Raw genomic sequence first — 20947 nt, 5'->3', positions numbered from 1 at the left:
GTGTGTGGTGGATATGAATGTAGATGTTGATTACGTGTAACGTGTGCTTTGTCTCGTGTGTGTGTGATATGAAGGTAGGTGTTGATTACGTGTAATGTGTGCTTTGTCTCGTGTGTGTGTGAAATCAAGGTTGGTGTTGCTTACGTGTAATGTGTGCTTTGTTATGTGTGTGTGTGATATGAAGATAGATGTTGATTACGTGTAATGTGTGCTTTGTCTCGTGTGTGTGTGATATGAAGGTAGGTGTTGATTACGTGTAATGTGTGCTTTGTTATGTGTGTGTGTGATATGAAGATAGATGTTGATTACGTTTAATGTGTGCTTTGTCTCGTGTGTGTGGGATATGAAAGTTGGTGTTGATTACGTGTAATGTGTGCTTTGTCTCTTGTGTGTGTGATATGAAGGTAGATGTTGATTACGTGTAATGTTTGCTTTGTCTCGTGTGTGTGTGATATGAAGGTTGGTGTTGCTAACGTGTGATGTGTGCTTTGTCTCGTGTGTGTGTGAAATCAAGGTTGGTGTTGCTTACGTGTAATGTGTGCTTTGTCTCGTGTGTGGGTGAAATGAAGGTTGGTGTTGCTTACGTGTAATGTGTGCTTTGTTATGTGTGTGTGTGTGATATGAAGGTAGATGTTGATTACGTGTAATGTGTGCTTTGTCTCGTGTGTGTGTGATATGAAGGTAGATGTTGATTACGTGTAACGTGTGCTTTGTCTCGTGTGTGTGGGATATGAAGGTTGGTGTTGATTACGTGTAATGTGTGCTTTGTTTTACAGTCACTACCACATTTCTTGCTATGATGATGTGACGTTACTAACGTTTAACCTAGATTTACATGGCGGGTGTCTACGTTGAAGCAGAAAGACGCTTACCTTTCCTAAACACCTCGTTTTATTCCCTTTGTACCTTATTCAAGGGTCTCTTTGGGATTATTTATTCGTTCATCACTTGCCCTAGTTTAATCAATTTTGTGCTCACATTACGGTTTGTTGAAACTTCAATTTTCTCTGCCTGTTTTTTGTTTGTTTTTGTACTTCCTGAATCACTACCCTTTTATTTAACTGATAACACATGTGTACACTTGACCCCCATGTCGTGAACATTGTCCGACGTCATTTAGTTAAATTATGTACAGTATGGCAGCAACATACTTAAACAAAAGGAAAACAAACGAAATTCAGTATTGCTTATAATTGAAAATGTATTGATAACTGCATCCAATGTATTTGAATTACATGTATATGTAATTCATTTCCAGACACATACATTTCGCAAAGTATGATATTTAACGTATAAATGAGAAATCCAAATAAAGGTAATTTATAGTGATAAAAAATGACAGTAATACAAAATGTACATAAAAATCATCATTGAATACCGATAGTAAATTTATACATTGTAATCAAAGCACATACAAATCACGGGACACACCAATGATACTACAACTTTCAAATTAGAATACAACGTTTAAATTATTCTAATATTACTGAGAACAATTACTGATTTTTAAATGTTACTAAAACGTCAACAAATTTTAACACGTATTTTGTGTTATGTGATTCGGTATTAATTGCAACTGAAAATGCGCGTGAAAACCGAACATTTGTAGATTTCATAAACATCAACGACGAGTTACCCACGTCCGAGTAACGGCAAGTGATGGCAGAAACATCAATGTCGAGTAAACCACGTCCGAGTAACGGCTACTGGTGACAGAGACATCGATGTCGAGTAAACCACGTCCGAGTAACGGCAAGTGATGGCAGAGACATCAATGTCGAGTAAATCTCGTCCAAGTAACGGCTACTGGTGACCGAGACATCAATGTCGAGTAAACCACGTCCGAGTAACGTCTACTGGTGACAGAGACATCAATGTCGAATAACCCACGTCCGAGTAACGGCTAGTGGTGGCAGAGACATCAATGTCGAGTAAATCTCGTACGAGTAACGACTACTGGTGACAGAGACATCAATGTCGAATAACCCACGTCCGAGTAACGGCTAGTGGTGGCAGAGACATCAACGACGAGTAACCCACGTCCGAGTAACGGCTAGTGGTGGCAGAGACATCAACGACGAGTAACCCACGTCCGAGTAACGGCTAGTGGTGGCAGAGACATCACTGTCGAGTAAACCACAAGCGAGTCACAACTTACCACAAACCGATCTTCATTTTGTTATCTTTAGCTGCTTGCTAAAATATGTTGATGTAAATAATCAATAATGCGATTGACTCCTCTCTTACATGGACAGATATATCATCTGTTCTTTTGTTTACATTGGCCTGTGTGGTTGTCAATAACAAAAGTTTGGTAACTTATACTACATGTAAATAGCCAACGATAAAAAGGTTGGACAAAGGAACAAGTTCTTGACCGTTTAAGAAATTACAAGCACCATTATAATTAACTGGAATTCACTATACAGATACAAATATCTATATAAAACACTAATTTTCCCCAGAATTACTACTTGTCATTTATAACAGACAAATCATTCAATGTCACCAGTACAACTGTGGTCTACAGCATAAGTTCATCTGGATCTCAGTTCCTCTTTTCAAATTTTAGGAACAATCCAACAGGAATGTTTCCTAGGTTGGAAATCTTGATTGGAACCTGAAATTAAAATAATATGCAGAGAAAGATAGCAGCATCTAAAATTAGCTGACGTGTCTCTCTTTTATTAAACATCATTTTCAAATAATAAAATACATTAAAAAATGGATGCAACAGTTAACGATTACTGTTTTTTGCAATTTAACATTATAGTAAGAAAAGGAATGTAAGACAATGTTATAGATAATATTCCATTTTGAATTTTAAATTTATTCTAGGAAAAGTTTAAAAACTTATTACCACTGTTTGTATGAAAATGTGTTCATTTATGAAATGTACCCAGAAACAGGACGGAGCACAACATGTGTTCGGTGTCAAGTTACCTCTGTCTTGGAACATTTGACAGGCCTGTATGTCTGAAGAATTCTACCAACAGCAATCTTTAATTCCAGGAGGGCTAACCTCATCCCAATACAATTTCGAGGTCCGTCCCCAAATGGCAGAAAAACAAAGGGAATCCTGCTAGCTTTAGCTTCTGGTGTGAACCTTCGGTGAAAATAAAAGTATTCTGGAGATGCATCTCATTTTTGCGAAGACTTTGTACATTGCCCGGCTATATCGAATTAGATATTTTCACACACCCGATTGAGTTATAATCTGGTACCTTGGAAAGGTTCTCAGCATGCTATATTTTGTAATGATCGTTTTAGAACAGTACATTTCGGAAAATACTGCAGAATTTGTAAAATATCATTGATTTGTTGCAGAATCCAACAAGTCTTCATTGAGAAGAATACGCTCCATTGTAAATCAAAATAACATAGAAGATGAACATTTACTAAATAACGTTGAACCTCACATCAAAATGAGACTGAGTCTACCTACCTCTCGGGGTTGAATGTTTCTGGCTCTGACCAGTACTGTGGGTCCTTGTGTATGGCTCCCGCGGGTATGTGTATTACCAAACCTTTTGGAATGTTGATATTACCGATGGTGACGTCATTCGAAGCCTCACGCGTAAGCCTATATGATGTATCACAAAGACACATTCTACATAATAAATATATAAAACAAACCACTAAAAACTAAATATCGCAGATATACGGGCTCTTCAGGCAATTTGAATTGTGACGTCATCATAAAGTACACATACTTTTACAAAAATGTGTACGTTTAACTATTACCTAAAAAAATCCATATATTTCTGTCTGGTGAATCTTAACCTACAACTAGGTACCACATTAAACATGTGGTCATGGTTTGTATTTTAATCCAAGCTCTCAAAGACTAATGTTTTACGTATTTTTAACAAACATTATCCTCGGAATTTCAAGGGATTAGGCTCACTAACGTTCAACACACATTAGATAAAATACTTAATCTATGGAAAGTGAAGTCACGGCAAAAGCAAGAAGACAGTTAGGAGTTACCTTTTAATGTTCAGTAAATTATAAAATAGAGGTATATCACTTATAAACAATAACTAATAAGAAGAACTAACGAGAAGAATCAATATCGTACCTGTTTGCAGCAGGAAAGAGTCTCATTGTCTCATTAATACACATCTCCAGGTAGGTAAGCTTACCAACTGTATCGTAGGTGGGGACCTCCTACATTAACACGTCAAAAACAATAAATAAAATAAAAATATCAACAACGTCAACGTAAAATAAACGAAAATGTTGATATGAAGGATTGCAAAAAGAAATATGGAGACACTAACCTGAAAGGAAGACTAATATAATCTATTACTCCTGTGTGGTGTTGACAGAGAAATATCAAACCTTTTATTTAATAACGCCACCATACAGGTGATTTATTTATAACATGCATAATGACATTATCTTTGTATCAGCTCGTTAGAGAGTGAAACAACTACATCACAACAACGTTTTATATTATAATTATATTAAACCAACATCACAAGAACTTTCTATGTATCACTTATAGCAACGAAAACCAACATTCTAAATGATGTACAAGTAGCTTAAAGCTTGTTACGTTTTGTTGTCCTTTTTTTGTTTTGTGATACGGTTTTATTAATATTATTAGTATCACATGCTTAACAGTCCATCAACACAAGAAAGAACATTAGGTCCCAAAAACAAATGTAAAACTAGAAACTTGTTTTTGTGAACAAAGACATATGTCTCCCCTTATTAGCCAATAGACAAACTTCGGTATAAAAAAAATAACAAAAGGCCATATCTTTTTTTATAGAGTGGGGCACGAATCCCGAATTAAGAATTCGACACTCCTATTGCCCAAGAAACATAACTATAGCAAGTTTGGTCAACGTAGGTGAAATAATATGGAAGTTATGCCGTGGACAAACTTCGGTATTAATAATAAACAAAGGGCCATAACTCTATATAAAGTGGATCACGAGACCTAATTTCAGTGCACTGGACACCTTCTGTGGGTGATGCAGGTAAACTTCAAGCTTGATTAAGATGTCTTTAACGGTTTAAGAGTTATGCTGTGGACAAACTTAGATATACAAAATAAACAAAGGGCCATAAATCTATATATAGTGGGGCCAGCGACCCGATTTTAGTGCGAGAGATTCCGCCTTCCTAAGATACATGAATATGGTAAGTTTGATCAAGGTAGGTCAAATAACTTGAAACTTTTTACAAACTTCGGTATTAAAAGTAAACAAAGGGCCACAACTCTGTATATAGTGGGGCACGATACCTAATCTCAGTGCACTGTACACCTTCTGTGGGTGATGCAGGTATACTTCAAGTTTGATTAAGATATCTTTAACGGTTTATCAATTATGCCGTGGGCAAACTTCGGTATTAAAAATAAGCAAAGGGCCATACATCTGTGTATATTTGGGCACGATACCTAATACTATTGCACTGCACACCTTCTGTAGGTGATGTAGGTATACTCTAAGTTTCATCAAGATATCTTTAACGGTTTAAAATTTATGGCCCGGACAAGTTGCGATTAGAAAAATCAGAAGGAAAAGAACCAGAAGAAAAACAGAAGAGGAAGAACCAGTACTTATACAATATGTCTCCCTTCATTCGAAGGGGAGACATAATAAAACCAAGAGGCCCAACGGGTCTGCATCGCTCACCTGGTATTTATCTCACAATTGTAAACTTAAATGTGGACTAAAATACAGCTACATGCAAAATATCAGTGTCTTGAGTCAAAGACATATATTACCCCTGTGACCTTGAATATGGTTGAAGGTCATTCATTTAAACAAAATTTGTAGCCCTTTGTCCCAGTATGCTTCTGGCCAAATATCACCACCCTGGTTATTAAGAAAAAGTTTTTTAAGTAAACTCTTGACGCTGGACGCCGGACCACGGCATAAGATCATTTGGCCCTTCGGGCCAGGTGAGCTTATGACCTAAACTTAATGGAAAAATACTAACATCAAACTGAATATTAAAAGTGATTATTGTGACTCATATCTGTCGAAAAGGACCAACAGCTTTCACAGTTTAAAATTGTAGAAATATATTTTTTGTTTCGACAAGAACTTTTTCTCGAAGGTCAACGGAATCTAATAACACATGTTTAACTGCAAATGGTTTTCGGCGTGCTATGTAATGATGCCTGTGTTCACGTTTTATTAAAACCCGTGATAGGTAAAGTATTACCGGCTGCACTCAATAGTTCATCTGTCGAAACGTTTTATCATTAACTCGATTACGAACTAAACAAAAAGAAACAATGAAAAGTACACGGGGACAGCACTTCACACCTATATATGTTACCTACCCCATTGAGGTTCTCGTCGATTTCCTGAAGGAGCTTGTCACATATGTCCGGGTAGATAGCCAGGTGATACAAGATGAAACACAGTTGGTTTGTTATCGTGTGATAACCAGCAAACATGAGCATAAGAGCTTGCGATATGATCTCTGAATCAGTGAGTTCTGAAACATCAAACACACAAAGGGCAATCCAATTAGGAAATACCACAGCTTTACAAAGAATGGGAGAATACTTAAACGAGCCTAAACTCATTTTTTAAACATGTATTTTGGGGCAATATTGCATATTGTAAAAATCGAAAAACAATTGCCATCCTTGCTTTCGTCTGGGGCGACTTTGTTTCATCGGGTTGAATGACGCTAGCTTTCGTAGAAAGTTTAAGATACGGTATTTGCAGCATCCTGGACTAGAAAGTCAGCGTTTTCTCATAAGTATCCTTACTCTTTCTAGTCCACTGTTTTGGGGATGTTTGATTATCTTCTTTCTCTGTACGTACACCAGCCGCTTCATCGTGCTTTTCTTCAAGTTTCTTGGCTTCGCTATCGACCAATATTCCAAGAAAATCGCTGTATTTCTGGAGAAAATAAATGGGAGGATTTAAATTCTTCAGTACACCTCGAGGACATTGCTGTTTCTTTTTTAATTTTTACTGAAAAGAAAATTAATTTAATCTTTGGTTCGTCGAGAAATGAAATGTGAGTTATGTTTGTAATATATTTGTTCTCTACTTTCATATCATTGAAATACTGAATATCTATTGATCCTTTTATCTGCATATCTATGACGACAGGCGCAACCACCATAACAGCAAGGCAGCGTAGTGAATAGCACCATTGTACATGTACCATGGTAATTTGTGAAGCGTGATAAAATACCAAGTTATCATTAAATAACAAAATCAAAGGAATATTGTTTTGGAGACTTTATTATATACATGCATGCTACTCCTTATTCATCTTTGAATATATTCCCCAAAAAACATCTTTATGTATATATTAAATATATTGCAAATATACATATGTATAAAGAACATTATATATAAGCATATGTTTTAGCTTATTCCCTTAATTCTTCAGCTTCAAACATACCCCTAAACTTTCTCTTCTTTCTTCTATGGCCTTCTCTGTGGTCTGTAGAAAAAATCGGAATGCTTTCTGTTGTATGCTGCCTTTTCCATAGCGATTTATATATAACAAAATCCAAGCCAGAAAACGAGCAAGATCTGGAATCAAACAAATCATAGAACAAAATTATATTGAGAGATGAAAATAGCAACTTCGCCTGTTAAATACTCTAGTAACTCTACAAAAAATCAACACGGGAACATAGTGATACATTAGACATCAAGATTTTTATGCACACGATAATTTAGTGATACGTCAGACATCAATATTTATATCAACACGATAATCTAGTGATATGTCAGACATCAATATTTATATCAACATGATAATCTAGTGATAGGTCAGACATCAAGATTTATATCAACACGATAATCTAGTGATACGTCAGACATCAATATTTATATCAACACGGCAATATAGTGGTACATTAGACATCAAGATTTATATCCACACGATAATTTAGTGATACGTCAAACATCAATATTTATATCAACACTATAATCTAGTGATACGTCAGACATCGATATAATCTAGTGATACATCAGACATCAAAATTTATATCAACACGATAATCTAGTGATACGTCAGACATCAATATTTATATCAACACGATAATCTAGTGATACGTCAGACATCAAGATTTATATCAACACGATAATCCAGTAATACGTCAGACATCAAGATTTATATCCACACGATAATCTAGTGATACGTCAGACATCAATATAATCTAGTGTTACGTCAGACATCAATATAATCTAGTGATACGTCAGAAATCAAGATTTATATCAACACGATAATCTAGTGATACGTCAGACATCAATATAATCTAGTGTTACGTCAGACATCAATATAATCTAGTGATACTTCAGACATCAAGATTTATATAAACACGAAAATATAGTTACCCTTCAGACATCAAATTAACATAAACAAGAGAATCTAGTTACCCTTCAGACATCAAATTAACATAAACAAGAGAATCTAGTTACTCTTCAGACATCAAATTAACATAAACACCAGAATCTAGTTACCCTTCAGACATCAAATTAACATAAACAAGAGAATCTAGTTGCCCTTCAGACATCAAATTAACATAAACACGAGAATCTAGTTACCCTTCAGACATTAAATCAACATAAATACGAGAATCTAGTTACCCTTCAGACATCAAATTAACATAAACACGGAAATATAGTGACCCTTCAGACATCAAATTACCATAAACACGCGAATCTAGTTCCCCTTCAGACATCAAATAAACATAAACACGAGAATCTAGTTACCCTTCAGACATCAAATTAACATAAACACGAGAATCTAGTTACCCTTCAGACATCAAATAAACATAAACACGAGAATCTAGTTACCCTTCAGACATCAAATTAACATAAACACGAGAATCTAGTTACCCTTCAGACATCAAATCAACATAAACACGAGAATCTAGTTACCCTTCAGCATCAAATTACCATAAACACGAGAATCTCGTTCCCCTTCAGACATCAAATCAACATAAACACGATAATCTAGTTACCCTTCAGACATCAAATTAACATAAACACGGAAATATAGTGACCCTTCAGACAACAAATTACCATAAACACGAGAATCTAGTTCCCCTTCAGACATCAAATCAACATAAACACGAGAATCTAGTTACCCTTCAGACATCAAATTAACATTAACACGGAAATATAGTTACCCTTCAGACATCCAATTAACATAAACACGAGAATCTAGTTACCCTTCAGACATCAAATAAACATAAACACGATAATCTAGTTGCACGTCACTTTATGAAAACTGGAAAGACATTTCGTTTGTGGTGATATTATTTGAGCTATGTGACACTGATAGCGACCTTTCGCACGAATCAGGAAACGGAAGGAGAGTGATTTAAAGAGAATTTGATTCCGAGTTAATAATACTGGCCTATGGTAAGGCAGAAGAGAAGATTCGTTATAATTTTTGCATGATATTATTTTTTTTTCCGTCCAAAAAACTTATCATACTGATATACAAAAATATATTATTACCACTGATTTCTGATGAAAAAGACAAGTTCTCGTCAAAAAATCCAAGCTATTGTCAAACATGACTTCCGCGATACATTTGATAACATTTGGTCATGTTCGTATTACTAATCGATTTCGGTTCATAAAGTGAATTGTGATCTGAAATGCTATTTTCTTCGTTAATCTAGCAAAATTGAAAACCAGATTTAAATGCACGTACATCAGTATGAACAACCACGTGCTTCATTCAGATTTTGCCACCTTTATTGACATTGAAAAAATATCGTTTAATACGTATATTTACATTCTCAATTTGTAGTTAGCTAAACAAATATTCCATAAAACTCGGAAAGAAAAGCGTTTAAATAGTGCTGATCCTATTGCATTCATAGCCCTATTGAACGTAGATTGTTTTAGTAAGGCGTATGTTTGGAATGGAAGCGGTGGAAATGTAAATAAATCATAACAAGGGATAAAAACCAGCTCTTAACTCCCTCTATCACTGCTGACTTCAACATTTTACCTCCTCCGACACCACTCATGGGATAATATTAAAAGACCGGTGCACGAAGTACATGTTATGCTTTATTACAGTATTGTTCGTATCGTAGACGCTAAAATATTTGTGTTCTGTGAAATCCGATATGATCGTATTGCATTCATAGCCCTATTGAACGTAGATTGTTTTAGTAAGGCGTATGTTTGGAATGGAAGCGGTGGAAATGTAAATAAATCATAACAAGGGATAAAAACCAGCTCTTAACTTGTTTTAGTAAACCGGGTTTCGTTTTTTCTCGACAAAATACCATTTCGTGGGTACATGATTGGTTTGGTTTAGTTGGTTTGGTTTGATTTGGTTTAGTATTGTTTAACGTCCTATCAACAGCTATGATCATTTAAGGACGGCCTCCCCTGTGTGCAAGATCCATGCATGTAGTGTATGTGTGTATGTTTTGGGAGGCTGTGATATGTTCGTGTTTGTCTCCTTGTTATAGCGCGGAACTGATGCCGACTTTATAGTGCTACCTCACTGAAACATACTGCTGAAGACACCAAACAGGACACCCCACTCGGTCACATTATACTGACAATGGGCGAAACAGTCGTCTCACTACTAAATTGCTGAGCGTTAAGCTGGAGTAGAAACTACCATTTTTACAGACTCTGGTATGTCGCGGCCAGGGGACAGAACCCAAAGCATTACTCACAGGGGCGAACGCTCAACTAAAGGCCAAAAGTGAGGCATTGTCAAGAGAGACAGTAGATAGAAAAGGGTTGTTAAGAAAGAAGAGAAAAGATAAGATCCCAAATTTAGTCGCCTCTTACGATCATGCAATGGAGCAGCAGGTACAATTCTTACGCCCTACCTGCAGGGACATTGAGTAAATGAATTCGTGGATTACGAGTTCACACTCGAACGGAAAATTGTTTCATATCAAACTTGTAATTACTTCCTGGACCTGTGCATTTGTTGTTGAAGATTACCTCCGAAATCAGCGAAATTAATAATCCCACAAAAAGTAATGATTTCGCAGTAACTGAATGAATTTTAATGAAAATTGAATGTTTTATTAAACAAAACAAATCATACTCACAAATAATTGAGACAAAAGAGCCAAGCTTGTCCACGGTAAATAGAGTTTGGGCATGTCTGGTGAAAGAATCTTCTTTATCATATTGCCTTTCCACGTCAAGACCGAAAATGGTACTTGCAACCATATCAGTGGTAAAACGTCCTACGAATCTAGAATGACATCGATGAGAGTAAACATTGATACAGGTAATCAATCTAGAATGATATCGATAAGAGAAGACATTGATATAGGTAATCAATCAAGAATGACATCGATGAGGGTAGACATTGATACAGGTAATCAATCTAGAATGACATCGATGAGAGTGGACATTGATACAGATAATCAACCTAGAATGACATCGATGAGAGTAGACATTGATACAGGTAATCAACCTAGAATGACATCGATGAGAGTAAACATTAATACAGGTAATCAATCTAGAATGACATCGATGAGAGTAGACATTGATACAGGTAATCAATCTAGAATGACATCGATGAGAGTAGATATTGATACAGGTAATCAATTTAGACTGACATCGATGAGAGTAGACATTGATACAGGTAATCAACCTAGAATAGTAAACATTAATACAGGTAATCAATCTAGAGTGACATCGATGAGAGTAGACATTGATAAGGTAATCAATTTAGAATGACAACAATGAGTAGATATTGATACAGGTAATCAATCTCGAATGACATCGATGAGAGTAGACATTGATACAGATAATCAACCTAGAATGACATCGATGAGAGTATACATTGATACAGGTAATCAACCTAGAATGACATCGATGAGAGTATACATTGATACAGGTAATCAACCTAGAATGACATCGATGAGAGGAAACATGAATACAGGTAATCAATCTAGAATGACATCGATAAGAGTAGACATTGATACAGGTAATCAATTTAGAATGACATCGATGAGAGTAGACATTGATAAGGTAATCAATTTAGAATGACATCAATGAGTAGATATTGATACAGGTAATCAATCTAGAATGACATCGATGAGAGTAGACATTGATACAGGTTATTAACCTAGAATGACATCGATGAGAGTAGACATTGATACAGGTAATCAATCTAGAATGACATCGATGAGAGTAGATATTGATACAGGTAATCAATCTAGAATGACATCGATGAGAGAAGACATTGATACAGGTAATCAATTTAGAGTGACATCGATGAGAGTAGACATTGATAAAGGTAATCAACCTAGAATGACATCGATGAAAGTAGACATTGATACAGGTAATCAACCGAGAATGACATCGATGAGAGTAGACATTGAAACAGGTAATCAATTTAGAATGACATCGCTGAGAGGAGACATTGATACAGGTAATCAATTTAGAGTGACATCGATGAGAGTAGACATTGATAAAGGTAATCAACCTAGAATGACATCGATGAGAGTAGCCATTGATACAGGTAATCAACCTTGAATGACATCGATGAGAGTAGACATTGAAACAGGTAATCAATTTAGAATGACATCGCTGAGAGGAGACATTGATACAGGTAATCAACCTAGCATGACATCGATGAGAGTAGACATTGATAAAGGTAATCAACCTAGAATGACATCGATGGGAGTAGACATTGATACAGGTAATCAACCGAGAATGACATCGATGAGAGTAGACATTAATACAGATAATCAACCTAGAATGACATCGATGAGAGAAGACATTGATACAGGTTATTAACCTAGATTGACATCGATTAGAGTAGACATTGATACAGGTAATCAACCTTGAATGACATCGATGAGCGTAGACATTGATACAGGTAATCAACCTAGAATGACATCGATGAGAGTAGACTTTGATACAGGTAATCAACCTAGAATGACATCGATGAGCGTAGAAATTGATACAGGCAATCAACCTAGAATGACATCATGAGAGTAGACATTGATACAGGTAATCAGCCTAGAATGACATCGATGAGAGTAGACTTTGATACAGGTAATCAACCTAGAATGACATCGATGGGAGTAGACATTGATACAGGTAATCAATCTAGAATGATATCATGAGAGTAGACATTGATACAGGTAATCAGCCTAGAATGACATCGATGAGAGTAGACTTTGATACAGGTAATCAACCTAGAATGACATCCATGAGAGTAGACATTGATACAGGTTATTAACCTAGAATGACATCGATGAGAGTAGAAATTGATACAGGTAATCAACCTAGAATGACCTCGATGAGAGTAGACATTGATACAGATGAGAGTAAACATTAATACAGGTAATCAATCTAGAATGACATCGATGAGAGTAGATATTGATACAGGTAATCAATCTCGAATGACATCGATGAGAGTAGACATTGATAAAGGTAATCAACCTAGAATGACATCGATGGGAGTAGACATTGATACAGGTAATCAATCCAGAATGACATCGATGAGAGTAGATATTGATACAGGTAATCAATCTAGAATGACATCATGAGAGTAGACATTGATCCAGGTAATCAACCTAGAATGACATCGATGAGAGCAGACATTGATACAGGTAATCAATTTAGAGTGACATCGATGAGAGTAGACATTGATAATGTAATCAATTTAGAATGACATCAATGAGTAGATACTGATACAGGTAATCAATCTAGAATGACATCGATGAGAGAAGACATTGATACAGGTAATCAATTTAGAGTGACATCGATGAGAGTAGACATTGATAATTGATACAGGTTATTAACCTAGAATGCCATCGATGAGAGTAGACATTGATACAGATGAGAGTAAACATTAATACAGGTAATCAATCTAGAATGACATCGATGAGAGCAGACATTGATACAGGTAATCAACCTAGACTGACATCGATGAGAGTAGACATTGATACGGATAATCAACCTAGAATGACATCGATGAGAGCAGACATTGATACAGGTAATCAACCTAGCATGACATCGATGAGAGTAGACATTGATACAGGTAATCAACCTCTGGGATAATGGAAAAACCGATAGGAGCCACTGACTTTGGCGATGTGGGTCAAGGCATGCTGGTAAGGATTTGAATTGAAGAGCATATTCTCTCCAAGAGATATACGCCCCGCTCAATTCAGTTTGATAAACGGATCGCTGACTAAAGCTTTTTTTGTCCTGTTGTTACAGTGATTTATGTAACAAATGGTATTTTACCAACAAGTCCTATATTTTGATTATTTCTATGCGGTAAAAAACATTACATTATGCATCTTTGCATCCAGTATAATTTTTTATACGCTATCAGTATCCTATAACTTGCTATTCGCTATCAGTATTCTATAACTTATTATACACTATCAGTATCCTATAACTTATTATACACTATCAGTATCATATAACTTATTATACACTATCAGTATCCTTTAACTTATTATACACTATCAGTATTTAATAACTTATATTACACTATCAGTATCTTATAACTTATTATACACTATCAGTATCCCATAACTTATTATACACTATCAGTATCCTATTACTTATTATACACTATCAGTATAATATAGCTTATCATACACTATCAGTATTACATAACTTATAATACACTATCAGTATCATATAACTTATTATACACTATCAGTATTACATTACTTATAATACACTATCAGTATTACATAACTTATAATACACTATCAGTATTATAAGTAATGTAATACTGATAGTGTATGATAAGTTATATGATACTGATAGTGTATTATAAGTATCATATAACTTATTATACACTATCAGTATTACATAACTTATAAACACTATCAGTATTACATTACTTATAATACACTATCAGTATTACATTACTTATAATACACTATCAGTATTATATAACACAGATGGTAGCTAACCACATTAAAACCTTAACTTAACAGAAAGTTACACATATCTTAGCATATTGTCTTACTTTTTCATGTCAATGTCTTCATCTACTTCTACCTTTCGTTCAATATTTTCCAACAGCTTGTCAACCGAACTATTTACCAGATGTGTCATCTGAAATAATAACAGACGATTAATTAATTAGAGGTAATCATATGACAATTTCCTTAACCTACTCCGTATCAGCCCGATACTCCTTTATCAGCCCGAAGGCTGATACAGGGTAGATTATGGAAATGGTCATTTGGTACTGTAACATTTTTCATCATATACTGCTTTATAAAATCAAAATTATTAGCAATTGCAGATAAAACACACAGAAGATTTATATTTCATATCATCTCATTCTACGTAAAATAAAACACAATGAACATTGTGTACACTACCGAGTTGAGGTGTAATTTGTCTAAACATTGTTGAAGCGGAGTTCAAATGGATATGATGCGTGTCAGGCAGGTATGGCGCGTGCCGGGCAGATATGGCGCGTTCTGAGCGGATATGGCGCGTGACAGGTGGATATGGGTAGGTCCATAAACACCCATATCATGACAAGTATATGCTAAATGTAATTATTAGGTCTTTCCCTGTGTGTTCAGGGCAAATTATTGGCTGCCGTATCCTATTAAGAGAGTAAACAGTACTGAACTTTCTAAATAAACAAGGTGGCATTACGTTAAAAATCAACCGTAGGAGTCAGGTCATAGCAATTGAGTTATTGCAATAACACGCACCAGGTTCTTAAAAATGCCAATTTGAGTAATGGAACAATAACGTATTTGAAGCAAAATAGTATAAAAGAAAATGTAACAATATTGTTTTAAAGATGAGTGGTACTTTAAAAGATAACTACATTTACCTGTCGCAACTTTTTGCCACTAAACGTCGGTGAGATGGCACCCCGGACAAATCGCCAGCGGTCATTTTTTAGAATTGACATCGATTCAGACATTGTTCGATCGGTAAAATCATCCAAAATATTCTAAAAGTACAGAAAAAACGGAATAGTTGCGGGCATGTTCAAATTATTCACACTTTTCACAAAGTCAACTACATTATGTATAATCAATATCCTCACATAAAGTACAAACTGTAAAAACAATATTAATGCATAAATTTGATAGTGTTTTTCATCAATAAAATATTGGTAAATATATGTAGGTATAATGTTTCCTATTGACCAAATATATACCTGCAAGTGCGTGAAAAACAATGATAATGAACTGTTTATTGAGGATAAAACCTTTTTCAGCCAAATGCCTATCTCCCTCAGGGTCCTCCAACATGTTCTATGATAGCCCAGTAGCCCACTGCATAGAAGGGAGACAAAACAGACAAGAAAAGAAATAAGATGTAAGATATACCAGTTAGAATTTCAATGTGGAGAGCTGATCATTTGTGATATGATCGGAAACCTTTACAGAAGATCTCACTCACCTTTGGTATACAGTGTCCAGATATATAGCCTCATTTGCTAATGTAGTTGGGTACAGCATGTCAGCACGTCTCCTCGAACATGAAGGGATCACTCGGATAAAAAGGAAAAACAATCAAAGTAAATGTACATACCTTCCTGTTGGGGAAACTTTTGAATTTCTTCACCAAGATTTCCTTTATCAGTTCTGGATCACCGATGAAAAGGGAAGGAACATACGTTTCATGTATGCTGTAATAATAAAAACATCAAAATACAACACAGATCTCATTTAGTCTTTATTCTACTGATACCACTAGGATAAGATATGTCAAAATATCATTTTGTGACATTATGAAACAAGAGGCCCAATGAACCTGCATCGCTCACCTGGTATAAATCTCACAACTGTAACCTTGAGAGTGGACTAAAAATAAAGCTGCAGGCAAAATTTCAGTGTCTTGACTCAAAGTTGACCAAAATAACCTGTTGAAATATTTGAACACATTTCACCCCTGTGACTTTGAAAGTTAAACAAGGACATACAGTTGAACAAGATTATAGCCCTTCTTCCCAGAATGCAGCTTGCCAAATAGCACCATCCTATACCGTTTGTTTATTGAGAAAATGACTTTTAAAGATTTATAAACCATTGACCAGATGTGGCCTTGAAAGTGTCAAGGTCATTCAGACGCACAAACTTGATGGTCATTCAATTGAACAAAATTGATAGTCCATCATCCCAGTATGCTTCTGGCAAAATATCATTACCCTGGACCTTTTGGTTATTTAGAAGAAGTCATTTAAACATTTCAACATATTTGATCCCTGTGACCTTTAATATGGACGAAGGTCATTCATTTGAACATACTTGGTAGCCCTTCATCCTAGTATGCTTCTGGCCAATAGAATGGCGCCGTTTTGAACGGGTTCATGAACACAATTCTAACTTTTGCTGCTAATATCTGTTATAATTTCCAAATCAAAATAATATAAATTGTATATAATGTACGTTACAAAGGTGCACCAAAACAAACAATTTTTTGCAGTCGCCTCATCTTAAATTTAAACTAAAAATCTACCCATTGAAAAGAATATACCGTGCTGATTGGACAACACTTAAAGTGATATCTTCACACGTGGTAATAAATCATAAGTTATTGCAGCGAAGATAAAAGTTTTAATCAAAATCAATCTTGCTATTTCACTGATGAATTGTCTTTCGTTTCCTAGCGCCTTGCTTGGAAATACCTTTATTTTGGCTTTTATGTTGAATGTTCACCCAGTTGAGGAAGGCAATGGGTTCTGCTCCCAGGCCGAGATATACCAAATTCTATCAAAATGGTAGTTCTTATTTCCTGCTTAACGTTCATCATAGGTTAATGGCCACAACTGGTACATCCGTTGTCAGTATAATGTGACTAGACGGATTGCTTTGCATGACGTCTTTGACATCGTATTTCAGTGAGGTAGCACTATAACGTATATTATACATTTTGTGCCTTTTGGTATCGACCAAAGTTAAAGGCAACAATTATTTATTGCCTTTTTCTAAGTGAGAAAAATATAATGAAATAAATAATTATTTATATAATGAAAATGTAGATCAAAATATAAATAAATCTCTAATAATAAATTTGATCCACATCATGGCATAATAACCTTTATTCTATAATATATATATATATATATATATATATATAAGCGTTGACTATTGAAAAGGATAAAATACTCTTGAAGCAAAATCCTGAATTCATTTTACATGAAAAGGGAAGAAAATGAGAAGTATATGACTCAAAAGGCAATAATTGAATCTAACAATTATTAGAAACGACAAGGCTGAAAATACGTTCTCCTTCATATCAATAAACCAGTAGAAGTCTTTCTACTCAGCTTTTGCCATGATGTGGATCAAATTTATTTATTTCATTATATTTTTCTCACTTAGATGCAAAACATATTTGTTCTTAAGAGCACATTATTTTGTCATTGTGTGATTTTTTCGGCCGTTGTGTAGGCTTTTTCGGAAGGTTAACGCTTTCCAATAGTCAACGCTTATATAGCTCCACGCTTTCACAAAAGAGGCAATACTAACCAGTATACCTTGCATCCAGTACACATACACACATGCAAGAATTCACAACACATATCGAGGTCCGTCTTTATATGGCGAACCTAGATTATGTTTTTCATAGCTCACCTAGCTGTATTTGTAGAACGGGGATTTTGTTATTCGACTAGCAGTATATACATAATGTATTTCACTCGAACATAGGGTACTTTACCTCAATAGCAATACCATGATTTCTTTTATCATAAAACATCTAAATTCCACGATCGCCAACATTGTTGATCAACTCAGTAGTGATGCATGTTTAATCTATCCCTTATGACTTGCATACTGTCCCTTGATAATGATTTGATAAGTTACAAATATATTCGTCTATTGTTTTTAAGTACAATATATATCAGCAGATCACTTACCCAAACACTTTGCCATATTTCTTGTACATGTTCTCATCCGTCTTGACCACTCCCTGGAATACACGCCACATATCTTCAAGAGTGACATATTGAAAGGGATTCAAACACATATATACTTCTCCTTTTCTTACTTTTTCATGTAAAATGAATTCAGGATTTTGCTTCGAGAATATTTTATCCTTTTCAATAGTCAAACCTTCTTACCCTGGATACTATACTGAAATAAATTCACCGTGATAAAAACTAAATCCACACATCAAGCAATAATTGAATACAAACATAGAACTTCCACCAAATAGTCATGATTATGAATAGCCCAATCTAACGACATCAAATGGATATTGTTCTTCATTAAATAAATGTATACGTACATGTTTAAGGAGCATCTTAAAATTTCCAAATATTAGATGAGGTTTAGGTCCGTCAACTCCCATCTTCTTAAATATTCCGTGGTTCCATGACATGGATCTGCAATGTAGGAAAATGTAGGGTCGGGCAGTTGATTACCCGATACATTTTCACGTAAGATCGGATGGCGAGTGCGCTCTGTAGCGTGCCAATATGTGAAAACTGGAAAAAATATACTAAATTCATTAATTACTGTGAGTAAATTATACTTATTCAAGCTAACTCTAACGTGGACCATCCACACACACACAGTAATTAATGAAATTAACGTACTTTTCCTGTTTTCACATATTGGTTGTTTTCACATATTGGGTTGTTTTCACATATTGGGTTGTTTTCACATATTGGCACGCTACAGATCTCTCCACTGTGCCACCCTACCAACTTATCACCATATATAGAAAATAATACTAATAACATGAACCTATGTAATATTGGATTCGTATCACCATCCGTTTAAACAACAGTTATGATAAGTATTCCATTCAAGCAAACAGTCATTATTTAAAAAAGATGTTTTACGGGAGACAAATGTAGTTGATGATGAAAATAAATTAGTGCAACTTTCTTACACATCATAAACACATACCTATATAATACGCATTATTATGGCGCACTGTTCAATTTTTATTGATATCACTACACAGAATAGGCGATATCACTATAACGAAGTTACATCATCAATTCATTTTAATGTTGTCACAGGATCATTACTATTTATCAGATTGTTTAGAATATAATAATAATACAATTGTTGCCTTTAACTTTGGTCGATACCAAAAAGCTATAATTGAAGCTAACAATTATTAGAAAAACGACAAGGCTGAAAATACGTTCTCCTTCATATCAATAAACCATTAGAAGTCTTTCAATTCAGCTTTTGCCATGATGTGGATCAAATTTATTTATTTCATTATATTTTTCTCACTTAGATGCAAAACGTATCTGTACTTTAGAGCACATTATTTTGTCATTGTGTGATTTTTTCGGCCGGTGTGTAGGTTTTTGCGGAAGATTAACGTTTAACTGCATCAAAGTAATTTTAAGTGATGTTTCCTTAAGTGACCACCAATATTAAGGCGCCCTACGTGCCGACATCTGCTTCTCCAACTTGTCACACAAGCGAAATCAGCCAGATAGGTGTCATCCAAAGAAAATGTATGTAGTCGATTATAAGATGACCAACGTCCAGTGTGGTCAGGGTTTTTCTTCTCAGAGGGAAGCTAATGATAAATATAACAAGACTATACTATCACAGTATGTAAAACCTTGTGAGGTATTTTTATTCACAAATGAAGTTTTAAAAATGGTTTAGTTAGCGTGTGTACACAAACGGCTACACTCACTGAGAAACACTTAAGAACGAAAAAATCAATTCTACGACTTAATCTACCTTATTATACCAGTAAACTGCAATTAGCATTGAATTTTACAAAACACAATCTAAATCATAAATTCATGACCCAACTTAATGACGTACCAGCTAAATAATCTAGGCATGGCTAACTTAATGATGTACAATCTAAATCATATTTGCATGGCCCAAATTACGGAAACACTCTCCAAATTAGCGGAGCACCATTTAAATTTAAAAACCATATCCAAGTTATCGGGACATGGACCAGTTTTCAGGAACAACAACCAATTTTCAGGGACAACAACCAATTTTCAGGAACATAACAATTCAATAAGATTGTGCCTTTGTTCCCGAAAACTGGTC

General features: G+C 35.1%; 1 protein-coding gene across 1 annotated transcript in view; it reads right to left on the bottom strand.

Annotated features, from left to right (window-relative positions):
* Nucleotides 1-1189: 1189 nt before the first annotated feature.
* Nucleotides 1190-20947, bottom strand: part of LOC110450799 (cytochrome P450 3A24-like) — a 28958-nt gene continuing 9200 nt past the window's right edge. Inside the window, exons 3-15 of the mRNA XM_021498509.1 lie at nt 19191-19287; nt 18820-18872; nt 16491-16587; nt 15781-15903; nt 14950-15038; nt 11042-11190; nt 7393-7526; nt 6746-6878; nt 6308-6465; nt 4082-4170; nt 3446-3583; nt 2944-3106; nt 1190-2620 (exon numbers count right to left, since the gene is read on the bottom strand). Of these exons, the coding sequence (XP_021354184.1) occupies nt 2549-2620; nt 2944-3106; nt 3446-3583; nt 4082-4170; nt 6308-6465; nt 6746-6878; nt 7393-7526; nt 11042-11190; nt 14950-15038; nt 15781-15903; nt 16491-16587; nt 18820-18872; nt 19191-19287 (1495 nt within the window). The 3' untranslated portion in view covers nt 1190-2548. The remainder of the gene's footprint in view (nt 2621-2943; nt 3107-3445; nt 3584-4081; nt 4171-6307; nt 6466-6745; nt 6879-7392; nt 7527-11041; nt 11191-14949; nt 15039-15780; nt 15904-16490; nt 16588-18819; nt 18873-19190; nt 19288-20947) is intronic.

This window comes from Mizuhopecten yessoensis, unplaced genomic scaffold, assembly GCF_002113885.1.
Source record: "Mizuhopecten yessoensis strain PY_sf001 unplaced genomic scaffold, ASM211388v2 scaffold5519, whole genome shotgun sequence".
Lineage (NCBI taxonomy): Eukaryota > Metazoa > Mollusca > Bivalvia > Pectinida > Pectinidae > Mizuhopecten > Mizuhopecten yessoensis.
This window is presented reverse-complemented; position numbering and strand designations above follow the sequence as displayed.